The sequence below is a fragment of the Stigmatopora argus genome, chromosome 1 (assembly GCF_051989625.1).
Source record: "Stigmatopora argus isolate UIUO_Sarg chromosome 1, RoL_Sarg_1.0, whole genome shotgun sequence".
Taxonomy (NCBI): Eukaryota; Metazoa; Chordata; class Actinopteri; order Syngnathiformes; family Syngnathidae; genus Stigmatopora; species Stigmatopora argus.
In genome coordinates, this window is record NC_135387.1 from 26,683,329 (window position 1) to 26,703,351 (window position 20,023).

Here is a 20,023-nt window from a genome sequence, read left to right on the forward strand (position 1 = left end):
TTTCCCGGGCCACACAAAATGATGCGACGGGCCAGATTTGGCCCCCGGGCCGCCACTTTGACACCTGTGCAGTAGTGTATTTCAATTTTTTATTTTTTTATTTTATTAACATTGGATCAATTTATGTCTTATTAATCAAAATTATGGAAGAATAATAGTACTAAAATGTATTTAGTGTTAATTACCAAAAATGTAACCCCCCAAAAATGCAATATTTGTAAATATTTGTGTGGGGAAGCTTTGACTTGCTTGTTGTTAAACTCCAATTAGATTTTGGTTAACTCCCTATTAAATACGGGGCATATTTGGGTTACTTTTTGGTTGATTTTTAGTCACTTGTTCATTCTTGAGTAGTTAAAACCTAGTTATTCCTGTAGCACTTCCTGTTCATTAAGGGTCTAATCAAGTCCCTGTTGATTAGATTTAATTCCAGCTCACTTTTTATGAATTCTCTCTAAATCTGGAGTATTTTCAAGGCACTTTCTGTTGATTTTGGGGTATTCTTGTGTCTTTTTGTGTTCATTTCGTGTCACGACAATTCCTTCTGTTGATTTGGATTACTGTATTTTCTTGCATACACAAAAAAATGATGACTGAATGGAGGGTAGGGCTTACATGCGCACAAATTAAACTTGACATGCACAAAACTGCAAGGTGACAAAGATTAAACGCCATAACGCAAGACAATGTGGCCGATACGGTCATTTATTTCAAAATAGAGAAAAGATAAACAGATAAAACACTAAGCAAAATATATTTTGATGTCTATGAATGAAATTCAGCAACAACAAAAATGTATTTTGCATAAAATGTGAAAAAAAACTCACTTGTGCCTGCCATTGCTCGCTCAGGGCGCCGCCATCTTACCTAGGGATGACAAACGAGACCGCTACGGACCCACTTCCTGGTTGTACTGCTCACATGACTTCCTTTATGAATTTGTCTACGTGCAGGCAACACTCTTTAGGAATGTGCAATCCAGCAGACGATCCTTTCGATTTATATACCGTATTTTCACGACTATATGGCGCATCGCATTTAAAGCCGCAGTGTCTATTTCTGTATTTGACACACAAAGGATGCACCGTTTTTAAAGATGCAGCCAGGCATGGCAAAACATACACTAGTTTAAACATACGGACGCACGCTAAAAACACGTTTTTAAAAAGGCAACAGAAGCAAAACTGAGTTCGGCTGTACTTTATTTAGCCATTTTATAATGTACTCACGTCATCATCACCCACAAATCCATCAAAGTCCTCATTTTCTGTGTCCGAATTGAACAATTGTCCAAATGAGTCGTCGAAAACGCTGAGTTTTATACGTTCGTCCAGGCGGCCACAATCCATTCGCAAATAGTAGCAAGCTAGTAGCTAGCGTAACTAGCCCGGCACTGCCTGCCACCCTTCGTAAAGCTGTGTTGATGTCGATGTCCACGCCAACATCTAGCGGCAGGAGTTCTTTTGTAAAGCAGGCCACACCCTTTCGGAATGTGCAATCCAGCAGACGATCCTTTCGATTCATACAGTATCTCAGAAATACCATGTGAGATTATTTTTTGGGGCGGACCGGGGTTCAAATCCAGGTGGGTTCACCTGTGTGGAGTTTGCATGTTCACCCCGGGCCTGCGTGGGTTTTCTCCGGGTACTCCGGTTTCCTCCCACATTCCAAAGACATGCCTGGTAGGCTGATTGGACGCTAAATTGCCCCTAGCTACGAGTGATTGGTTGTTTGTCTCCTTGTGGCAGCTTATGTGTGAGAAATTTCAGTCATTTTGGTCACTTTTTTGCTGATTTTGAGTGATTTTTCTTTTTTGGTCCATTGCTGTTGGTTTTTGGCTGCTGTTTAATTTTGGAATATTTTTATGGGTCATTTCCGATACGTTTTCGGGACAATTTGGGCACTTCCTGTACATTTGTAAGTTAACCTATTGGGCTAAAAAAAAAAATCAAAATAGTCCGGACCACATGAAATCGAGTAAGCATGATTGTGGCCCACGAACCAAACTTAGTTTGGCACCCCTGTGCTGAAACATCAACCCAAAATTTCATCTTTTTCGTATATCATTGAAAGGATAGATGGCTAATCCTCCCTAGGGTCCGCCATGAGCCCGTTCACTGAAAAGCCAATAGGTCAGGCTGGTGTTTGCGGTGGGAAAAGTTTGACTGTCGCGCGTTGGCCTTTGGCAGCGGAACGCGACCAGCAGGCTTTGTTTGCGTTCAGAATATCAGATTAGGGTAATGTGTGCCAGATTTCACTCTTCCTTCCCTGTGCCCTGCCACGCAGCTTTTTCTCGGGGCTAAGGTTCCATTGTGCTCAAAAGCAGGGTCGTTTTTCAAGATGGAGAAAGAAAGCCCCTTTGCACCTTTAAAGCGCCACTATCGCCTCAAGGGGTACTTAACACAATTCGATAGATTGGAATTCAACCAACCACGAGCCCTGGTCTTTTTCTTTGGCAAATAAAGCAAAAATAAAAAGGCCTGAGTACCGCTTTTATTCCGTTTTGCTGTCGGCCAGGAACCCACATTCCATCACTTGATATGTTTGGTCCCTTTAGTTTTCTTTCACGTCGGCCTCACAGATCTGGGTTCGAATCCAGGTCGGTCCGTGTGGAGTTGGCATGTTTTTCCCGGGTCTGTGTGGGTTTTCTCTGGGTACTCTGGTTTCCTCCCACATTCCAAAAACATGCATGGTAGGCGAATTGGACACTAAATCAAGGGTGTCAGACTCGGGTTGGTTTGCGGGTCGCTTTAACGTCAACTCGATTCCACATGGGACCATTTTAGATATAATATTTAGATTTTTTTTTTTAAATGGATTAAAAGAACCGGATTCAAAGCCCTGAATATTCCGTTTTTTATAGATCTAAAACAATGTTTATTTTAGCTTTTTTTTAAAATATATTTTTAGATTTTACAAAATGATTTTTTAACTAAAAACACAGAAAAAATGATTAAAAAAATAACAATTATTGATTTAAAAGGGGGAAAATGAGGAAATTTAATATAGATCTATACTCTTCATTTTAATTTGATCCTAAAACAGAAAACGGCACTCATGATTTACCTTCCCGGGCCGCACTAAATGATGCGGCAGGCCAGATTTGGCCCCCGGGCCGCCACTTTGACACCTGTCCTAAACAACTGTTTTATTCACACAATTTATTCTGTAAATTTAGCCATTCAAACAAGCGTTTCAGGTAAAAAATTAAAACATAAAAATTTAGTTATTTGTTTCCTTTCTGTTATCTTCGAAATCCACTATTCTCAAGCCACGGTATCAATATTCTTGAAATATATCAAATATTCACACCGGCTTTCCCATGACCAGCATTGAAAAAGATGTTGCAGGAATTCTGTTAAGTTAGCGCGCGCTCAATAATTAATTACTTTGGCTTGGTTTTTACGACACAGTAAAGTTGGCCGGGTTGCAAGAATGAGGGGAAAATATACATCCATCTTTTATAAAGTCTCGCTCACTTGAAATAGTCGCAAATTGTTCAAACATGGTCATGCTAGTCATCTATAATTCATCAAAGAGCCACGGAATTATTCACGAGCTAACAATGTTTGTTTTGGAGTTGTTGTTTTTATTTATTTATTTATTTTGGGGCTGCGGTAAATACTAAAAATAGTTACTTCCTTGTTGTCTCATTGGCTGTTAGTCCAATCCGATTGGACGTCTAGTGCTGTCAATGGATTGGAAGATGCATTCAAAGCCAATCCTTTTTGTTTAAATGGATCGAGCAACCATTGTTGTCAATTCTGAGTCATTGGGTGTTGGTTTTTGGGTAGTTAGTGGTCACTTCCTGTTGTTTTAGAGTATATGTGTCAAAGTGGCGGCCCGGGGGCCAAATCTGGCCCGCCGCATCATTTTGTGTGGCCCGGGAAAGTAAATCATGAGTGCCGACTTTTTGTTTTAGGATTAAATTAAAATGAAGAGTATAGATGTATATTAAATTTCCTGATTTTCCCCCTTTTAAATCAATAATTGTAATTTTTTAATCAATTTTTTCTGTGTTTTTAGTTCAAGAATCATTTTGAAAAATCTAAAAATATATTTAAAAAAAAGCTAAAATAAACATTGTTTTAGATCTATAAAAAACTGAATATTCAGGGCTTTTAATCCAGTTCTTTTAATCCATTTATTAAAAAAAAATCTGAATATTATATCTAAAATGGTCCGCCCCACATGAAATCGAGTTGATGTTATTGCGGCCCGCAAACCAACCCGAGTATAGATGTATATTAAATTTCCTGATTTTCTCCCTTTTAAATCAATAATTGTAATTTTTTAATCCATATTTTCTGTGTTTTTAGTTCAAAAATCATTTTGTAAAATCTAAAAATATATTTTAAAAAAGCTAAAATAAACATTGTTTTAGGTCTATAAAAACTGAATATTCAGGTCTTTTAATCCAGTTCTTTTAATCCATTGATAAAAAAAATCTAAATATGATATCTAAAATGGTCCGGCCCACATGAAATCGAATTGACCTTAACGCGGCCCGTGAACCAACCCAAGTCTGACACCCTTGTTTTAGAGCATGTGGTGCTAGCGGGTTTAGCTCTGCCTGGCTGGCACTTATTCATACTGTACATACATAATTAAATGCTTTCATTTTTTTGACAAAGGCGCCACAAAACTAGATGTTTGTGAGTTGTATGTTCACGCGCACTTTGCTCAGTTTCCTATTCATTCATTTCATCCCATGCCGTCAAAACGGCGCCAAAGAGTTAATAGGGAACCTTAAAATAAAATAAAATAAATAAAATAAAATCAGACTTAGGCTTTTCATCATCATTGACTAGACAAAAGCCTAATTGTCATCATACCCTGCTGCGTATGATTTGCCCCAAAATGCCCCAAATGCCCCAAAACTAACAGGAAGTAACCCAGAAATGTCACAAAATCAGCAGGAAGCGACAAATAAATAAGAAGCATTCCGGGAAAGTCCCTCAAAATCAATAGGAGATGCTAAATTTACCCGGAGGGCATTTCCATGTCACTTGATATTCATTTGTCACTTCCTGTCGATTTTGGAGCATTTTTAGGTCACTTCCTGTCAGTTTTGAGCAATTTCAAGGTCACTTGCTGTTGGTTTTGATCCTCTCGCGGGTCACTTTATATCGATTTTTGGATCTCTTCATTTGGGGTCACTTCCTGTACATTTTTGGATAAAGTAAAAGCATTTCCAGGTCACTTCCTGTTAATTTTGGGTCACTTCCCTTGGTTTTTGTGTTAAATACAGCACACGATTAAAATATACTAGAATTAAATATAAAATACTATTGATTTTGGTCAGTCTATACTTTTTGCACCATTGATGGGTTACATCTTGTTAATTTTGGGAAAATTCAAGGATAGCACAAAATAGAGTGCTACCTCTACTTACGAAATTAATCGCTTCCAGAACTTGGATTTTTTTTTTGTAAACAGAACAGTACTTTATATGTAAAAAGCACCCCAAACTAAACCCTTTATCAGTGTCCCATTTTTTTGTGAGAGATGTGAGATATTTTTTCTCAAAAATAATGACCACCCATGTGGGTATTATACTATAACTGAGTCATAACAAAAGGTTTTTGATAAGTTGCGGTGTGAGTTAAGCAAACCTTTTCCAAAGTGAGACGTAAGCCACACACATTTTCTCGTGTGTCATAAATTATGCAGCGAACATGAAAGTTGGTGCGTGAATGAAAAAGTGCTGTGAGGGAATATTCTCACAAGCTTTTGACAAAGTACCACAATGATTCATTCATGAAGACATGACAAAGGCAAAATAGAGTGCTACCTCTACTTACGAAATTAATCGCTTCCAGAACTTGGATTTTTTTTGTAAACAGAACAGTACTTTATATGTAAAAAGCCTCCCAAACTAAACCCTTTTAAAAATGATCAGTGTCCCAATTTTTGTCAACAGAACAGTAATTTATATGTAAACCCCCCCAAACTAAACCCTTTTAAAATGATCAAACTGTCCCAATTTTTTGGTGAACAGAACAGTACTTTATATGTAAAAAACCCAAACTAAACCCTTTTAAAAATGATCAAACTGTCCCAATTTTTTTGAACAGAACAGTACTTTATATGTAAAAAGCCCCCCAAACTAAACCCTTTAAAAAATGATCAAACTGTCCCAATTTTTTTTGAACAGAACAGTACTTTATATGTAAAAAGCCCCCCAAACTAAACCCTTTTAAAAATGATCAAACTATCCCAGTTTTTTGTGATCAGAACAGTACTTTATATGTAAACCCCCCCCAAACTAAACCCTTTTAAAAATGATCAAACTGTCCCAATTTTTTTGTGAACAGAACAGTACTTTATATGTAAAAAGACCCCCAAACTAAACCCTTTTAAAAATTATCAGTGTCCCAATTTTTGTCAACAGAACAGTACTTTATATGTAAAAAGCCCCCCAAACTAAACCCTTTTAAAAATGATCAGTGTCCCAATTTTTTTGTGAACAGAAGAGTACTTTATATGTAACCCCCCCCCCAAACTAAACCCTTTTAAAAATGATCAAAGTGTCCCAATTTTTGTAAACAGAACAGTACTTTATATGTAAAAAGCCCCCCAAACTAAACCCAATTTTTTTGTGAAAAATGTGAGATACACACGAAAAGATGATAAGTAACTAAGCTCAAAGTCAGCTGGGGTGGGCTCCAGCACCCCCATGACCCTTGTGAGGATAAGCAGTACTGAAAATGAATGAGTTACAAAAATTATAATTTCTTGGGGATTAAAAAGTCTCTCTTAATGAATTTTAAAAAGGGAAAAAAGTCATTTTTCTGTCTAGCTTCATCAAGTATTTTTAGCATAAAACATCTGCGGACCGCACAAAGTGATGCGGTGGCCCAGATTTGGCCCTCGCCCCGCCGCTTTGACACCCGTACTCTTAACGCGAGGCTTTCAGCTTTAACTCCACATGCAAATAAATTGTCAGCCAACTGAAAAGGTGGTATTTGCGAGTTTGCTTTTCCCGTAACATCCGTTATTTTCACCTCATTCCAATCCCGATCGCTAGCCAGCTTTCCCAAACGACCTCGGAGTGATTGATGGCGGGCGTCTTTGGCTTGATAGGCCGCCATTAAAGATATCGATCGGCCGTCTTCTCGTTTAGCCGCTTAAGATGTGGATTACGGTGATGAATGACTGCGCTTCGCGAGTGCATTCAGCGTCGAACGGTTGAGCTTCTCCTTTTTATTCTTGCGATCGTGCGCGTCATTAACATTCACAGATGGAATCGTATCATCCATCATTCTTAATGCCACATTTTTACGTGTGATAACATATCACAACTCAAAAAACAACAGTAAATATTCACTCATTTATTCATTCTCTGGACATATTTATCCTCGCTAGGGTCGCGGGGGGTGCTGGAGCCTATCCCAGCTGACTCCGGGCCATGTGAGGGGGACACCCTGAATGAACAACCACCTCACGCCCATACCTAGGGCCAATTTAGTGTGCAATTAGCCTACTATGCATGTTTTTGGAATGTGGGAGGAAACCGGAGTACCCGGAGGAAACCCACGAAGGCCCGGGGAAAACGTGCAAACTCCACACTGGTGTACAAGACCTGGATTTGAACCCAGGACCCCACAGCTGTGAGGCCGATGCGCTAAACCAAGGGTGTCAGACTCGGGTTGGTTCGCGGGCCGCATTAACGTCAACTCGATTGGATGTGTGCCGGACCATTTTAGATATAATATTTAGATTTTTTGTTTTTTTACAAATGGATTAAAAGAACTGGATCAAAAGCCCTAACTATTCCATTTTTTATAGATTTAAAACAATGTTTATTTGAGCTTTTTTTTCTTATTAAAGGAAAATCTCTTTTAATCATTATGTTCCATATTATAGTGCAAAACAGAACATATTTTTATATATTTTTAGATTTTACAAAATGATTTTTTAACTAAAAACACAGAAAAAATGATGAAAAAAATACAATTATTGATTTAAAATGGGGAAAATCAGGGTGCAGGTGGCCAGCCGCAAAGGGATGAACAACCAATCATAGCCAGGGGCAATTTTAGAGTGTCCAATCAGCCTACCATGCATGTTTTTGGAATGTGGGAGGAAAACGGAGTACCCGGAGAAAACCCACACAGGCCCGGGGAGAACATGCAAACTATACACAGGTGGATCGACCTGGATTTGAACCCAGGACCTCATAGCTGTGATGCCGATGTGCTAACCACTCAATCCGCCGGCCGCCCTAATATATTCACTCTTCAAAAAATCTATATATATTTTGATTTGTTTTTGTTAAAGGGAGTAAACATCTTTTTTAGAGACGATTTAAAGATCTTTAGAAATGGTGGAAAAATGAAAATGACTGCGCCAATGAAATTTGACCTGTAGAAAGCAAATGCATTTGGGAACGCCCACTATTCTGGTTGTGACATCACAACCTGATTTGATGATCATTTGTAACTTTCTAGTGCTGCGCTAGCTCGCTAGCATGTGTTGATAGAATGACAGAACGGTCACATGGCAACAACAGAATGAATTAATTATGGATAGCATGCTAGCAGACTGCAAAAATCTGCTGCTTAATCTGGGTGTGACTTCATCTTTGTTTGACATTTTTAGTGGGCTGCTTGGTTGGGGGAGTGGTTAACACGTCCGCTTCATAGTTCTGAAATCGGGGGTTCAAAATCCCGATGGGTTCTGGCTGCTTGGGTTTTCTCCGGGTACTCCGGCTTCCTTCCACATCCCCAAAACATGAATGCTAGGCTAATTGTATGCTAAATTGCTGTGAGCGTGAATGGTTGTTCGTCTCCTGGTGCCCTGTGATTGGCTAACGAACAATTCAGGGTGTCCTAAGGCTGGCTGGGATATGCTCTAGCACCCACGCGAGCCTCCTAAAGATAAACAGCTCAGAAATTGAATGAATGGACAAATCTTTGTGACTCTCTGCTTTGTCTCACTAGAAATGTTCGCATTTTTTCCCACACAAATCTTAAATCTTGAGCTGCCAATCACAGCAATAAAAGCTTAACCCAGGTTCGATGGCTTCCTGCCCCTCCCTATTGAAATAGATAGGACGTCAATTGCCGTCAATACGCTCAGTATAACTGTTACCGAAGGACACTTCCCCCTGCAGCTGGCTGCGAGGACGTTTAATTGTTTTGCCCTGATCCGAGGACTGTTGACTTGACACCTCACCCAGTCCCGGGCTCCGAGGACTGTTGATCTGGGTTCGCAATGAAGATCTGTGAAGGACTCTTAAATTGCTTTGACTTGGATTCCGGAGCAGATGGCGATAATCGAATCGACTTCCGAAAATACTCGCATATTGTTTTAAAATAGTGTTGCTCATTTCACCTAATATGGAATTGTTTGCTTAATGGAGGCTTGCTTGTTTAAATTCTTATGCAGTTGTTTTTGGTTTCCGACCTTAATTGTTGTTTTGAAGACCTGATATGCAATATTTGTTGCAGTTGTTTTTTGACCTCAATTGTGTTATTCGGTTAGCTTATGCAATTGTTTTGAATAAGATAACCTTAAATGTTTTGATTCTAATGCAACTAAATGGACAGAAGAGGATGTCTTTCTTTAGAATGATCCGTGACGGGGACGAGTCAGGATGGATTCTCACTTGCAAGTTAACGCTGAATTATGTGCTCTGATGTCTTTCCTTTTATTAAAGTATATCTATTAATGAACCTATCAGTTTTCAACATCAATTCCCAAGGGTTCCACCCCAACCTGTGCTAGCAGTAAATGAGATAAGCAAATTGTGACTTGAATGGAAGCACCATCCATCATCCCCAAAGTGTTCCTAAACGGAGGTCCTCCAAGTTACCGTGACGGCGGCATCCAGCGCGTGGCGTTCCCAATATCCTCTTAGCCCGCATATACACTCACGCACAGCTGCGCAAGTGCACACAGACATACAAGTACGCACGTGGACTCTCATTTTCGCTCTGTCTCCTCCTCACACACACAAATACACACGCTTGGATTTGTTTTCTCTTTGATGAAAGGAGGATTATGGGATAAAGGAGGCAGGGCCGCGGCAGTTTGCTTCACTTTGGAGCACAGCTGCTCACAGTCGCGCAATGACAGACGACACATGAATGTCGGCGATCGGCGCCCCCTAACACAGTAGCCTCCATTTCAGGGGTGTCGAACATACGGCCCGCTAGGGGGTCCCATCCATTGCTTTGCGAGAAAGCCAATTTGTAGCTCATTCATACTGTACAAAAACACAACCAAATTCTTTTATGTTTTAGGAGTTATCGAGGAACTGAGAAATAAATGCAGGAGGTAACCTCAAATCATCCCAAAAATCAACAGAATGCAACCAATGAACAGGAAGCAGCCCAGAAATCGATAGGAAATGATCCAAAATTGACAGGAAGTGACCCGCAAGTTCCCTAAAATGACACAAAAGTGTCGCAAAATGAACTCACTGCCTTCAATTGACAACAATAGAGATCCAATTAACATAAACAGTTAACTCTTTAAGACAAAAATAAATTGGCCCCGCCCACAATCCCTATTGACTGGAAGCAGCGAATGAATGGCGGCCCGTTGGTCGAGTGGTTAGCGTGTCCGCCCAACAGTTCTGAGATCGAGGGTTCGTTTCCATGTCCATACCTTCCTGTGGGGAGTTTGCATGTTCTCCCCATGGTTGCGTGGTTTTTGTCCGGGTACTCCGGTTTCCTCACAGACACCATAAACGTGCACAGTAAGATGATTGGACGCTCCAAATGGTCCTAATTTATGACTGTGGGCTTAAACGGTTTGTTTCTACCCTGCAATTGGCTGGCAACCAATTCAGGGTGTGCCCCGCCTCCTGGCCAAAGTCGGCTGGGATAGGCTCCGGCACCCCTGGAGAATAATGAATGGTAGGACTTATTCATGGAAGTGTTTTAGGAATGTGGGTTTCAATATATTATCGCAAGTGACATCACCCCGATGAATGAACGATACGTCAGTACATTTTATGCGCTATTTAAAGGTCCTCAATATCTCCTGACGTGTTCGAAATGCTCATCATTTCCTGTATTTTGTATTGCAGTCACAAAAGCAAGACATCTGGATGGCCGCCCCCAGGTTCCTGGGGGGGACTTCAGGGGCCTCCATACAGCTGGGACAGCATGAATTGCAACAGGGAGGGCCAGAAGTACCTTACCAAGTATGTGCAATCACATTACTAACTATTTCATCATTTTCCTTACCTCTGCTGTGAACAGAAGTTTGAGACTCTTTGCATTTTTTAAATATACCGTATTTTCACGACTATGAGGTGCACTTAAAAGTCTTAAATTTTCTCCAAAATAGACAGGGCGCCTTATAATCCAGTGCGCCTTATATATGGACAAATATTAAAATTGTTATCACAATAAAATAAAATAGATCAGTCGATAGGGTACACCATCCTCTACAGGTCTCGCAACTACGGTAAGCAGCCTGCGACTTAATTTTCCTCCGTGCGCGATTCATGCTGGGATATGTAGTTCTTTTGTTTAATACACCCAGTATGACGGCAAGCACACTAATTTGGTGCTCGCCGTCATTCCGGCTGGATTGACAAAAGAACTCCAGCCACTAGATTGGCGTCAACAGAGCATTCAGAGCTAGACTGCGAACTATATATATAAATATATTATATCTGGATCAATATTGAGCTGCAACAGCTCTCGCAACTACAGCAAGCAGCCCCCGACTCTATTTCCGGTGCGCGGTGAGTGCTGAGATATATAAAACGGCGTTTCATTTCGGTTGAGCTCAATCTAGCACATTAATTCGTCGTCATTCCCAGTGGAAGTCTCAATTGTGGTCCGAGCTTTCAGGAAGGCAGAAATTACTGACTTGATTAATGACGACTTTGGTGAGATGCAGACGTGCGTGTTGGATGCCGCATTCGCCCACCTGTTCAACATGAGTTATTATGCTATTGCTGTGTCAGGAAAATACTAATACTTTAACCTCGGAGAAAATTTTAAAAAACTGTTGTTTATTCATGTTGGGAGAGAATGGAGTTGTCAGAAAGCTGATTTGTAATCTATTAATAAGTTTGTCTGACCTATCTGACTGTTTTGTTGACATTCCTTTAGCACAGCACCATCTAGTGGATGCATAACGTAACCCCAGCCCCTACTGTAGACCCGTATAATGCAGTGCGGTAGACCAGTGTAATGCGGAGCGGTGCGCCTTATATATGGAAAAACATTACAATGTGTCATTCATTGAGGGTGCGCCTTATAATGCGGTGCGCCTTATAGTTGTGAAAATACGGTATTTTATTGGAATCTCTTTGCCAAATTCATTGGAACTTCTTAGTGGTTAGCGCATCCGCCTCGCAGTTCAGGGGTCGAGGGTTCGATCCTAGGTGCATCCTTAGGGTTTTCCCGAGGCTCGTGTGGGTTTTTATGGGTACTCCAGTTTCCTCCCAGAAACATGCAAGCTAGCCTGGTTGAACACTTTAGCTATGAGTGTGAGCGCGAATAGTTGTTTGTCTCCTTGTGCCCTGCGATTCAATTAGCTGGGGTATGCTCCAGCACCCCCTCCGCCCCTTGTCAGGATAAGGGGTTTGGATATTGAATGAATAGAACATCTTAATTTGGGCAAACATGAGGATTGTTGCGGGTATCCCATAATTGGCATCCCATAATTGCTTATTAATGCTCACTAGCGGTATTCCATAAACTTTGTTGTCGAAAAATAACATTGAGTTCAGAATAAAACCTGAAAACATGAAAACGTTTTTAAAAAAATACATTGTGACATACGCATATAATTACTAGGAAAGTCATTTTCCATAAGTCTAGTCACGTACACAGTGTTAATTGAAAGTCATATACTAAGATCTAATCTTAATAACGATGGGTAACGACGGTAACACGAAAAGACCCAGATCATGTCAAAATGAAAATTTGTGGTGTATATATTCCAGAGCTCTGTTCACTTGACTTTTTTGAAAATGTCCCGGCGATAGCAGACTGCGTCATGTAAATAAATGTCATTAAACTATGCGACCTTTGCAATTCAGCTTTCTCTTGACCGAGCAACTTGCTCTGCCCTCTGCTTGGATTAAAGCCGCGTCGCCCTGATGAGAATGGGAAGCTCACAGATTGGAACATGCTTCATTACAGGCAGATTTAGTCGCCGATTTCACCATTGTATGGCGAATACACATCCATAATGAAATAATGCCGGCCAGTGGGGGTTTGTGCGAGTGCTGAATTCAAGCAAACTAAGCACAAACGTGGCAATTAAAGTCCAACCATTACTTAATGGGGCAGATTCACTTAGACTGAGCCACAATCTGTCGTTCATTCCTTTGTAAAATATACCGAAATAGCGCAAAACGCGATTGGCCGGGAAGCCAGAGTCACTTACAGGAAGTGATGTATGCATTGACGGGGTTATTCATCCCTTTAGTTTAGGTATAAACTGATATTTGGCAATCTGATGTATACCGGTGTGAGGTGGTTGTTTTTTTAATCTGACCGGCCGATTTTTTTCTATCCTGCCTGGTGCTTTATTTACCGCACATGTGTCAAAGTGGCGGCCCGGGGGCCAAATCTGGCCCGCCACATCATTTTGTGTGGCCCGGGAAAGTAAATCATGAGTGCCGACTTTCTGTTTAGGATCAAATTAAAATGAAGTATAGATGTATATTAAATTTCCTGATTTTCCCCCTTTTAATTCAATAACTGTAATTTTTTTAATAATTTTTTCTATGTTTTTTAGATCAAAAATCATTTTGTAAAATCTAAAAATATAGAAAAAAAGCTAAAATAAACATTGTTTTAGATCTATAAAAAAACTGAATATTCAGGTCGTTTAATCCATTTATTAAAAAAAATCTAAATATTATATCTAAAATGGTCCGGCCCACATAAAATCGAGTTGACGTTAACGCGCCCCGCGAACCAACCCGAGTCAGACACCCCTGATTTACCGCCATGCCTATCATAAACGACCTATCACAGCCGTTCCTCAAGGGATCTTTTATCCCGAAGACACTGATCAACTTGCCGCAACTATGCTTCAATTCAACTTTATTTCATCCCGTATTCGGGAAATTTCTTGGTTGCAGAAGCAAGACAGACACAGAAGACATTGTAGACCTAGGTAAAAAAACTGGAGTAATGAGATGTGTCCCAGTGCCACACGGGTTTGGAGGGTTAGGTTTCATTACCGGCAAAGGGTGTCGAAATGAAGCCTTTTAACATCAACGTAAATACTTAACAAGCAGTTGTGACAGGTCGTTTACATTAGCCGAGGGTGTCGGTGTCTTAGATCCCGATGATACCTCAACTATTGGTGAATGATTCGGATATGCATGTCCAAAGAAAGTGCGAGTATAGCGATGTCGCGGTACAAACGAGACAATTGTCCAGGCCCGAAGGACAGCGTCAATCAAATTTTGCTCTCAGGCAATCTACCAATAATACCTTGGCGATTGCTATATGCCAATGCTAACCGCCACCTAAAGCATTTTTATTTTACAGTTTTATTAGCTATGGATCTGCATGAGTCTCAATCATTGATTTTTGAGTCCTCTTTTATCGTGTCCACGTCAACCATGAAGGTGTTGACCAAGGTTGTTTTTGCTGTTTTTATTCTTTCTGCTATTTTCCAAGCCAAGTGTCCCAGAACAGCTCCTTGGAGGAGGTTCACCTGGATGGACTCCCACCTGTGCCTCGTTTGGTGGAGATGCGGCGGGACCCCGTCCTGGGTTTTGGCTTTGTGGCAGGCAGCGAGAAGCCGGTGGTGGTCCGCTCGGTCACGCCAGGTTTGTAAGGGCGCTCCCCTCAAATGTTCCTTAAAGGTACATATAAAATACGGGAAAAACGTATACGTTGATAGGTATGCATATTGCGGAATGTCCTGAACATATTAACCACCATGAATGAGGTATTACTGTGTATATATAAAATGTGTGTGTGTATATGTTCATTTTATATTTTTGGGGGGTTGTGTATGCATACGTAGGTGGTCCATCAGAGGGGAAACTCTTACCAGGCGATGAGATCATCATGATCAATGACGAACCTGTCAGTTCGGCACCAAGAGAACGAGTTATCGACCTTGTCAGGTAGCGATTAGCTTAAATTTCACATTTCAAAATTTTTCTAAATTCTAAATTTAAAAAAACTTCAAATCAAGTTCACATTTATTTATGTATTTGTGTGTATATATATATATTATTTAGTAATTAATTAATTTATATTAATTAATTAATTAATTAATCCATTTATATTTATTTATATTTATTTATATTTATTTATATTTATTTATATTTATTTATATTTATTTATATTTATTTATATTTATTTATATTTATTTATATTTATTTATATTTATTTATATTTATTTATATTTATTTATATTTATTTATATTTATTTATATTTATTTATATTTATTTATATTTATTTATATTATTTATATTTATTTATATTTATTTATTTATATTTATTTAACTTATTTTTTACCTATTTATTCATGTCTAAAATGTATTCTCCTGTGTCTGTATTCTCGCCCTCTTGCTACTGTGACAATGCAATTTCCCGAATACGGGATGGATAAAGTTATCTAATCTAATCTGAATTGTCCAAAATTTGCCAGAGATATACACGGTACACGGCACTCCAAAAAGTGAAGCGATAGTTATTTATGGTATCATATTCCAAGGGTCTGGGGTCCTGGGTTCAAGTCCAGGTCGGCCCAACTATTTGGAGTTTGCATGTTCTCCCGTGGCCTGCGTGGCTTTTCTCCGGGTACTCTGGTTTCCTCCCACATTCCAAAAACACGCATGGTAGGCTGGTTGGACAATCTAAATTGCCCCTTACGTATGAATGAATGTTCCAAGGGTTTTTAATGTTATCTGGTCTCAAGCTTGTTTGAGTCCATTGCTAGGCTAAATGTTGCCATTTTCTTTTTCCTGCTAAAGGAGCTGCAAAGAATCCATCCAACTGACTGTTGTCCAACCGTATCCCGTGAGTGCATCATCTTTTTTTTGTTCAGGCGACAGCATTTCTCCAGATAAAAAGTTTTTACGTTCATTATTTTTGGCTTTTCTGTGCCCTCTTCGCCTCCATCTGTCGGTGCCGATTCTCCGTTTGTTGGCCGCTTGCCTCCCAGTCGCCCAAATCAGCGTTCATCAGTGCGGCCAAAAAAGCTATGCTCAAGTCCAATCCGGTCAAAGTTCGCTTTGCCGAAGAGGTCATCATAAACGGCCAGGTTCCGGTGAGTTATGACTGACAATAACATATGTGCAGTACAATGTAGAATTATTTTTTCCTTTTCAAAATACTCTAAATGTAAGAATTTGGCGGGCAAAATAACCAATTTCCAAAATAAAGTACATAAAAATAGGCAATGAGCCATAAAAACTAAAACAGATGGCAAGTAAAATGAGCTTGTCAGTCTAAATGTGTTGTGTTTTTGTTTTGTTTTTTGTTTTTTTCCCCCACAATTTCATAGGTATGAAAGTGGTCGTGCGGGGGCCAAAATTGGCCCGCCATATTATTTTGGGCGTCCTGTCAAATCACGTGTCAAAATCAAAATAACCTGCAAATGAAGATTATCGTTGGATTGAGAATACTTCCCTTTTGGAAAAAAAAATACATATTTTTAATCCCCAAAATTAGGATTTATTTTTGTTTTCCAGTAAAAAAAGAAAAAGAAATAAATCAAGCCAATAAAATATTCGTGTTTTCTGCTTTTATTTTTTTTGCGTAAATGGAAAACAAATAATTGAAGGTTAATAAAATGTGCTCCTTTAAACACTTGGAAATCTAAAAATGAGAATATTTAGAGATTTTTTTAAAATTTAGAAGCAGTAAATATAACTAAATGGATAAAATAAAAAAATATTTGTACTTATTTACTGTTTTTCCTTTTTTGAATTAGAAAGAGATGACCGTATTTATTCGAGTATAATGCGCATTTTGCGTTATACTCAAATAAATACGGTAAACGATTCTACTAAATATTTAATGTTGTCCCCCATTTTTGCTACTTTTCCCACCTCTGTCCATTTGTTAATTATTTGATCTTTTTTAAAAAAGGGGAAAGTGCTAAACAACAAGCGCTCCTTTAATGTTTTTTCTTTAATTCAAGTCGTAAATACATGATCAACATTTTCAAGATGTGTTCGGGTGGTCAAATACAATTTTACACGAGCATACGCCCGCATATTTTAAAAAAAAAGTATTATATCTCACGGAACTCTTTTAATAAACCTGCTTACACTTCAAATATATCTGTTAGGAAATGTAAAGGATGATGACATGATTTTGCTACTTTACAGAATCCTGTGAAGGACAACTCTCTTTTGTTCATGCCAAATGTCCTGAAGGTCTACTTAGAGATTGGACACACCAAGTCTTTCCGCTTTGACTGCAGTACCTCCATTAAGGTGTGTTTTAGTTAAAAAATATTTTCATAAAATAAGAAAATCAGCATATAGCTTCAGTTTTAAGCCATGCATTTTTTTTCACTTTACAGTCATACCTTGAGATACGAGCTTAATACGTTCCGAGACCGAGCTCGTATGTCCATTTAAACTAGTCCGGCCCACATGCATGAATATAGCCCGCCAACCAAATTGAGTCTGACACCCCCTTCCCTAATATGATCTGAAACATAACCAAAAAACTGCATCCCCGGCCATCCAATCAGGCAAAAGGCAGCCATTTTTCTTTCTCCTACGTCCGCTATGAAATTCCTGGGCTGAGCTCCTAATCGTTTTACACCTGTAGCCTCACATCAAGGTGACGGAATCCTCCAAACTCCTGGTTTATTTATTTGACGTGTTCCCGAGCTTGCTCATCATTCACGGACGAATAATTCCACAACTATTTTGGATGTGTTTTTGACTCCAGGACGTGATCCTCACCCTGCAAGAGAAACTGTCCATCAAATGTATTGAGCATTTCTCCCTGATGTTGGAGGAGAAGATGGAAGGTTCTGCCAACCGACTGCTTTTACTGCACGAACAAGAAATGCTTGCTCAGGTTCGATGATCTCCTCCACTCCAGTCTTTCCTGCGAAAGTCAAACTCGGCCAATTGCTTCCCTTATTAATGATTGCAATTCCCCCTATTAAGCGATAAAAAACAGTATAGTGGTAGCTCGACCTACGAGCAGTTCTACCTACGAGATGCTCGAGATACGATGAAAATTTCGATCGAATAATTCTCCCTAGATACGATCAAAATTTCGAGATGCAACTAAGCCAAGTGGCCATGACATGAAAGGCTGTTTATCAGTTTATCTTTTTTTGCCGAATCTCTTTCGTGTATAACAGATATCTACGAGCACTGAACGATTTATTCAGACGAGTTTCTCCTACGCATCAACCAGGAAACGCACAACGTGCATGCGCGGGCAAAAAGAGGGCTTTCTGGGTAATGAAGTATACTCGTGCACACAACACCGATAGCCAATGGCACCCTTTCTCAGAATAAAACTTCATTACCCACAATCAATATGTGGGTAGGCTGTTATTCTTTCCTTAGCCTGTTAGCTACCGTTAACGGAGCGATCGCTCATTCAAGACTACTTCTCGTTGGCAAGTGGTCGTGCATTATCCTATTGTGAGGACAGTTGTGTGCATCATTTTCGGAATATTTTGAAGGGAATACAACAGCAAACAGCCCATCGATAGCGAACGTGAGGGTGGAGGCGTGGCAAACAGCTAACCCGCCCAGAACGAAGGTTTAAAAAAAAATTGAAAAAAATATAATTCTGTTTTGTGTAAAGTTACATTAAACGTATGTTTGAGTGTCTGTATATATTAATCCAAGTTAATTTAAATTTGTTTGCTCCGTTATGAGTGCGTTATTGTGGAAAAACAAGATCGGTTTTACAAAAAATGTTCTTAAGAAAATCCTATACAAAAGTTCCTATATGGCATACATCATTTGAAATGTAATAAAAATACGGGAAAAATTTGCAAGGTGATCGGTATAGAATGTGTGGAGTTTTTATGTTGAGGTGTGGGTTTTCTGAGGGTACTCCGGTTTCCTCCCACATCCTAAATACATGCTTGCTAGGCTAGCTGGTTGAACGCTCTAAATTGCCCCTAGCTATGAGTATTATTGGCTGTTTGACTCATTGTACCTTTTGATGGGCTGGTCGTCGATTATGGGTGTTCCTTGTCTTGTTCCCATGATTAGCTGGGATAGGCTCCAGCACCCCCACCACCCTGGTGAGGAGTGAAACAAATGAATGAATGGCCCACAACCCCTATCGTATTTTGCCTTTTAATATACCCGGGTATATTAAATGATTTTTGCTTTTTTGAGCCTCCCGTTTGTGCGCCTTTTAATATACCCCTGCCGTTTAATATACCCGGGTATATTAAATGGGGGGGGGGGTATATTAAACAGCAAAATACGGTAGTTCTTTTCCTTGTAGTATAAACCAGAAAAGTGCAGTTTTCGGCCAGGTCAGGTATTGGCCAAGAACCAATCCTTTACCAATCAATGCCTTGGGCAGTCTTATGCGTCCACCTTCATTGTGAAGCTCCGCCTTCTGCTCTTCTCATTCCATAGGTGACCCGCAGGCCTGGTTGTGAGAAGATGAAATGTTTCTTTCGAATCAGCTTCATGCCCCGTGACCCCGTGGAGCTGCTGCGAAGGGATGCCGTGGCATTCGAATACCTCTATGTGCAGGTGAGAGATCTTGCCTTTAGGGCTCTACCTTCTATGTTAAATTTAATTTTATTTATTTATTTTTTATCCCAAAAAAGGGATCAACATTTTTTTCTGGATTTTTCTTTAAAAAAAATTTTTTTTTCAGCGTTAAACACCAATTTATGTCTAATCCACCAATTCAAAAACAAAAACACAAAAGAGAGGGAAATATATCTTTTTGGAGAAGTTCATACTGGGGATATCATGATTTTAAAAAAAATGTATTTATTTATTCATTTTCCGAACCAGCCCGATTTTTTTTCAAGATTTCCGTCATCTGCTGCTGGTTTCAGATGAAACCTCATTGTTTGTAGTAAACTGTATTTTGTAGTAAACTGTATTTTGCA

The 20,023-nt window shown here is 39.5% G+C and overlaps 1 protein-coding gene across 3 annotated transcripts in view; it reads left to right on the forward strand.

Moving 5' to 3' along the window:
• LOC144084579 (FERM and PDZ domain-containing protein 4-like) overlaps window positions 1-20,023 on the forward strand; it is a 53,556-nt gene that overhangs the window by 19,237 nt on the left and 14,296 nt on the right. For all 3 annotated transcript variants that reach the window (XM_077613176.1, XM_077613158.1, XM_077613167.1), the window contains exons 2-9: window positions 11,042-11,158; window positions 14,616-14,767; window positions 14,968-15,070; window positions 15,927-15,972; window positions 16,118-16,222; window positions 17,289-17,396; window positions 17,863-17,994; window positions 19,536-19,655. In XM_077613176.1, the coding sequence (XP_077469302.1) occupies window positions 11,042-11,158; window positions 14,616-14,767; window positions 14,968-15,070; window positions 15,927-15,972; window positions 16,118-16,222; window positions 17,289-17,396; window positions 17,863-17,994; window positions 19,536-19,655 (883 nt within the window). The remainder of the gene's footprint in view (window positions 1-11,041; window positions 11,159-14,615; window positions 14,768-14,967; window positions 15,071-15,926; window positions 15,973-16,117; window positions 16,223-17,288; window positions 17,397-17,862; window positions 17,995-19,535; window positions 19,656-20,023) is intronic.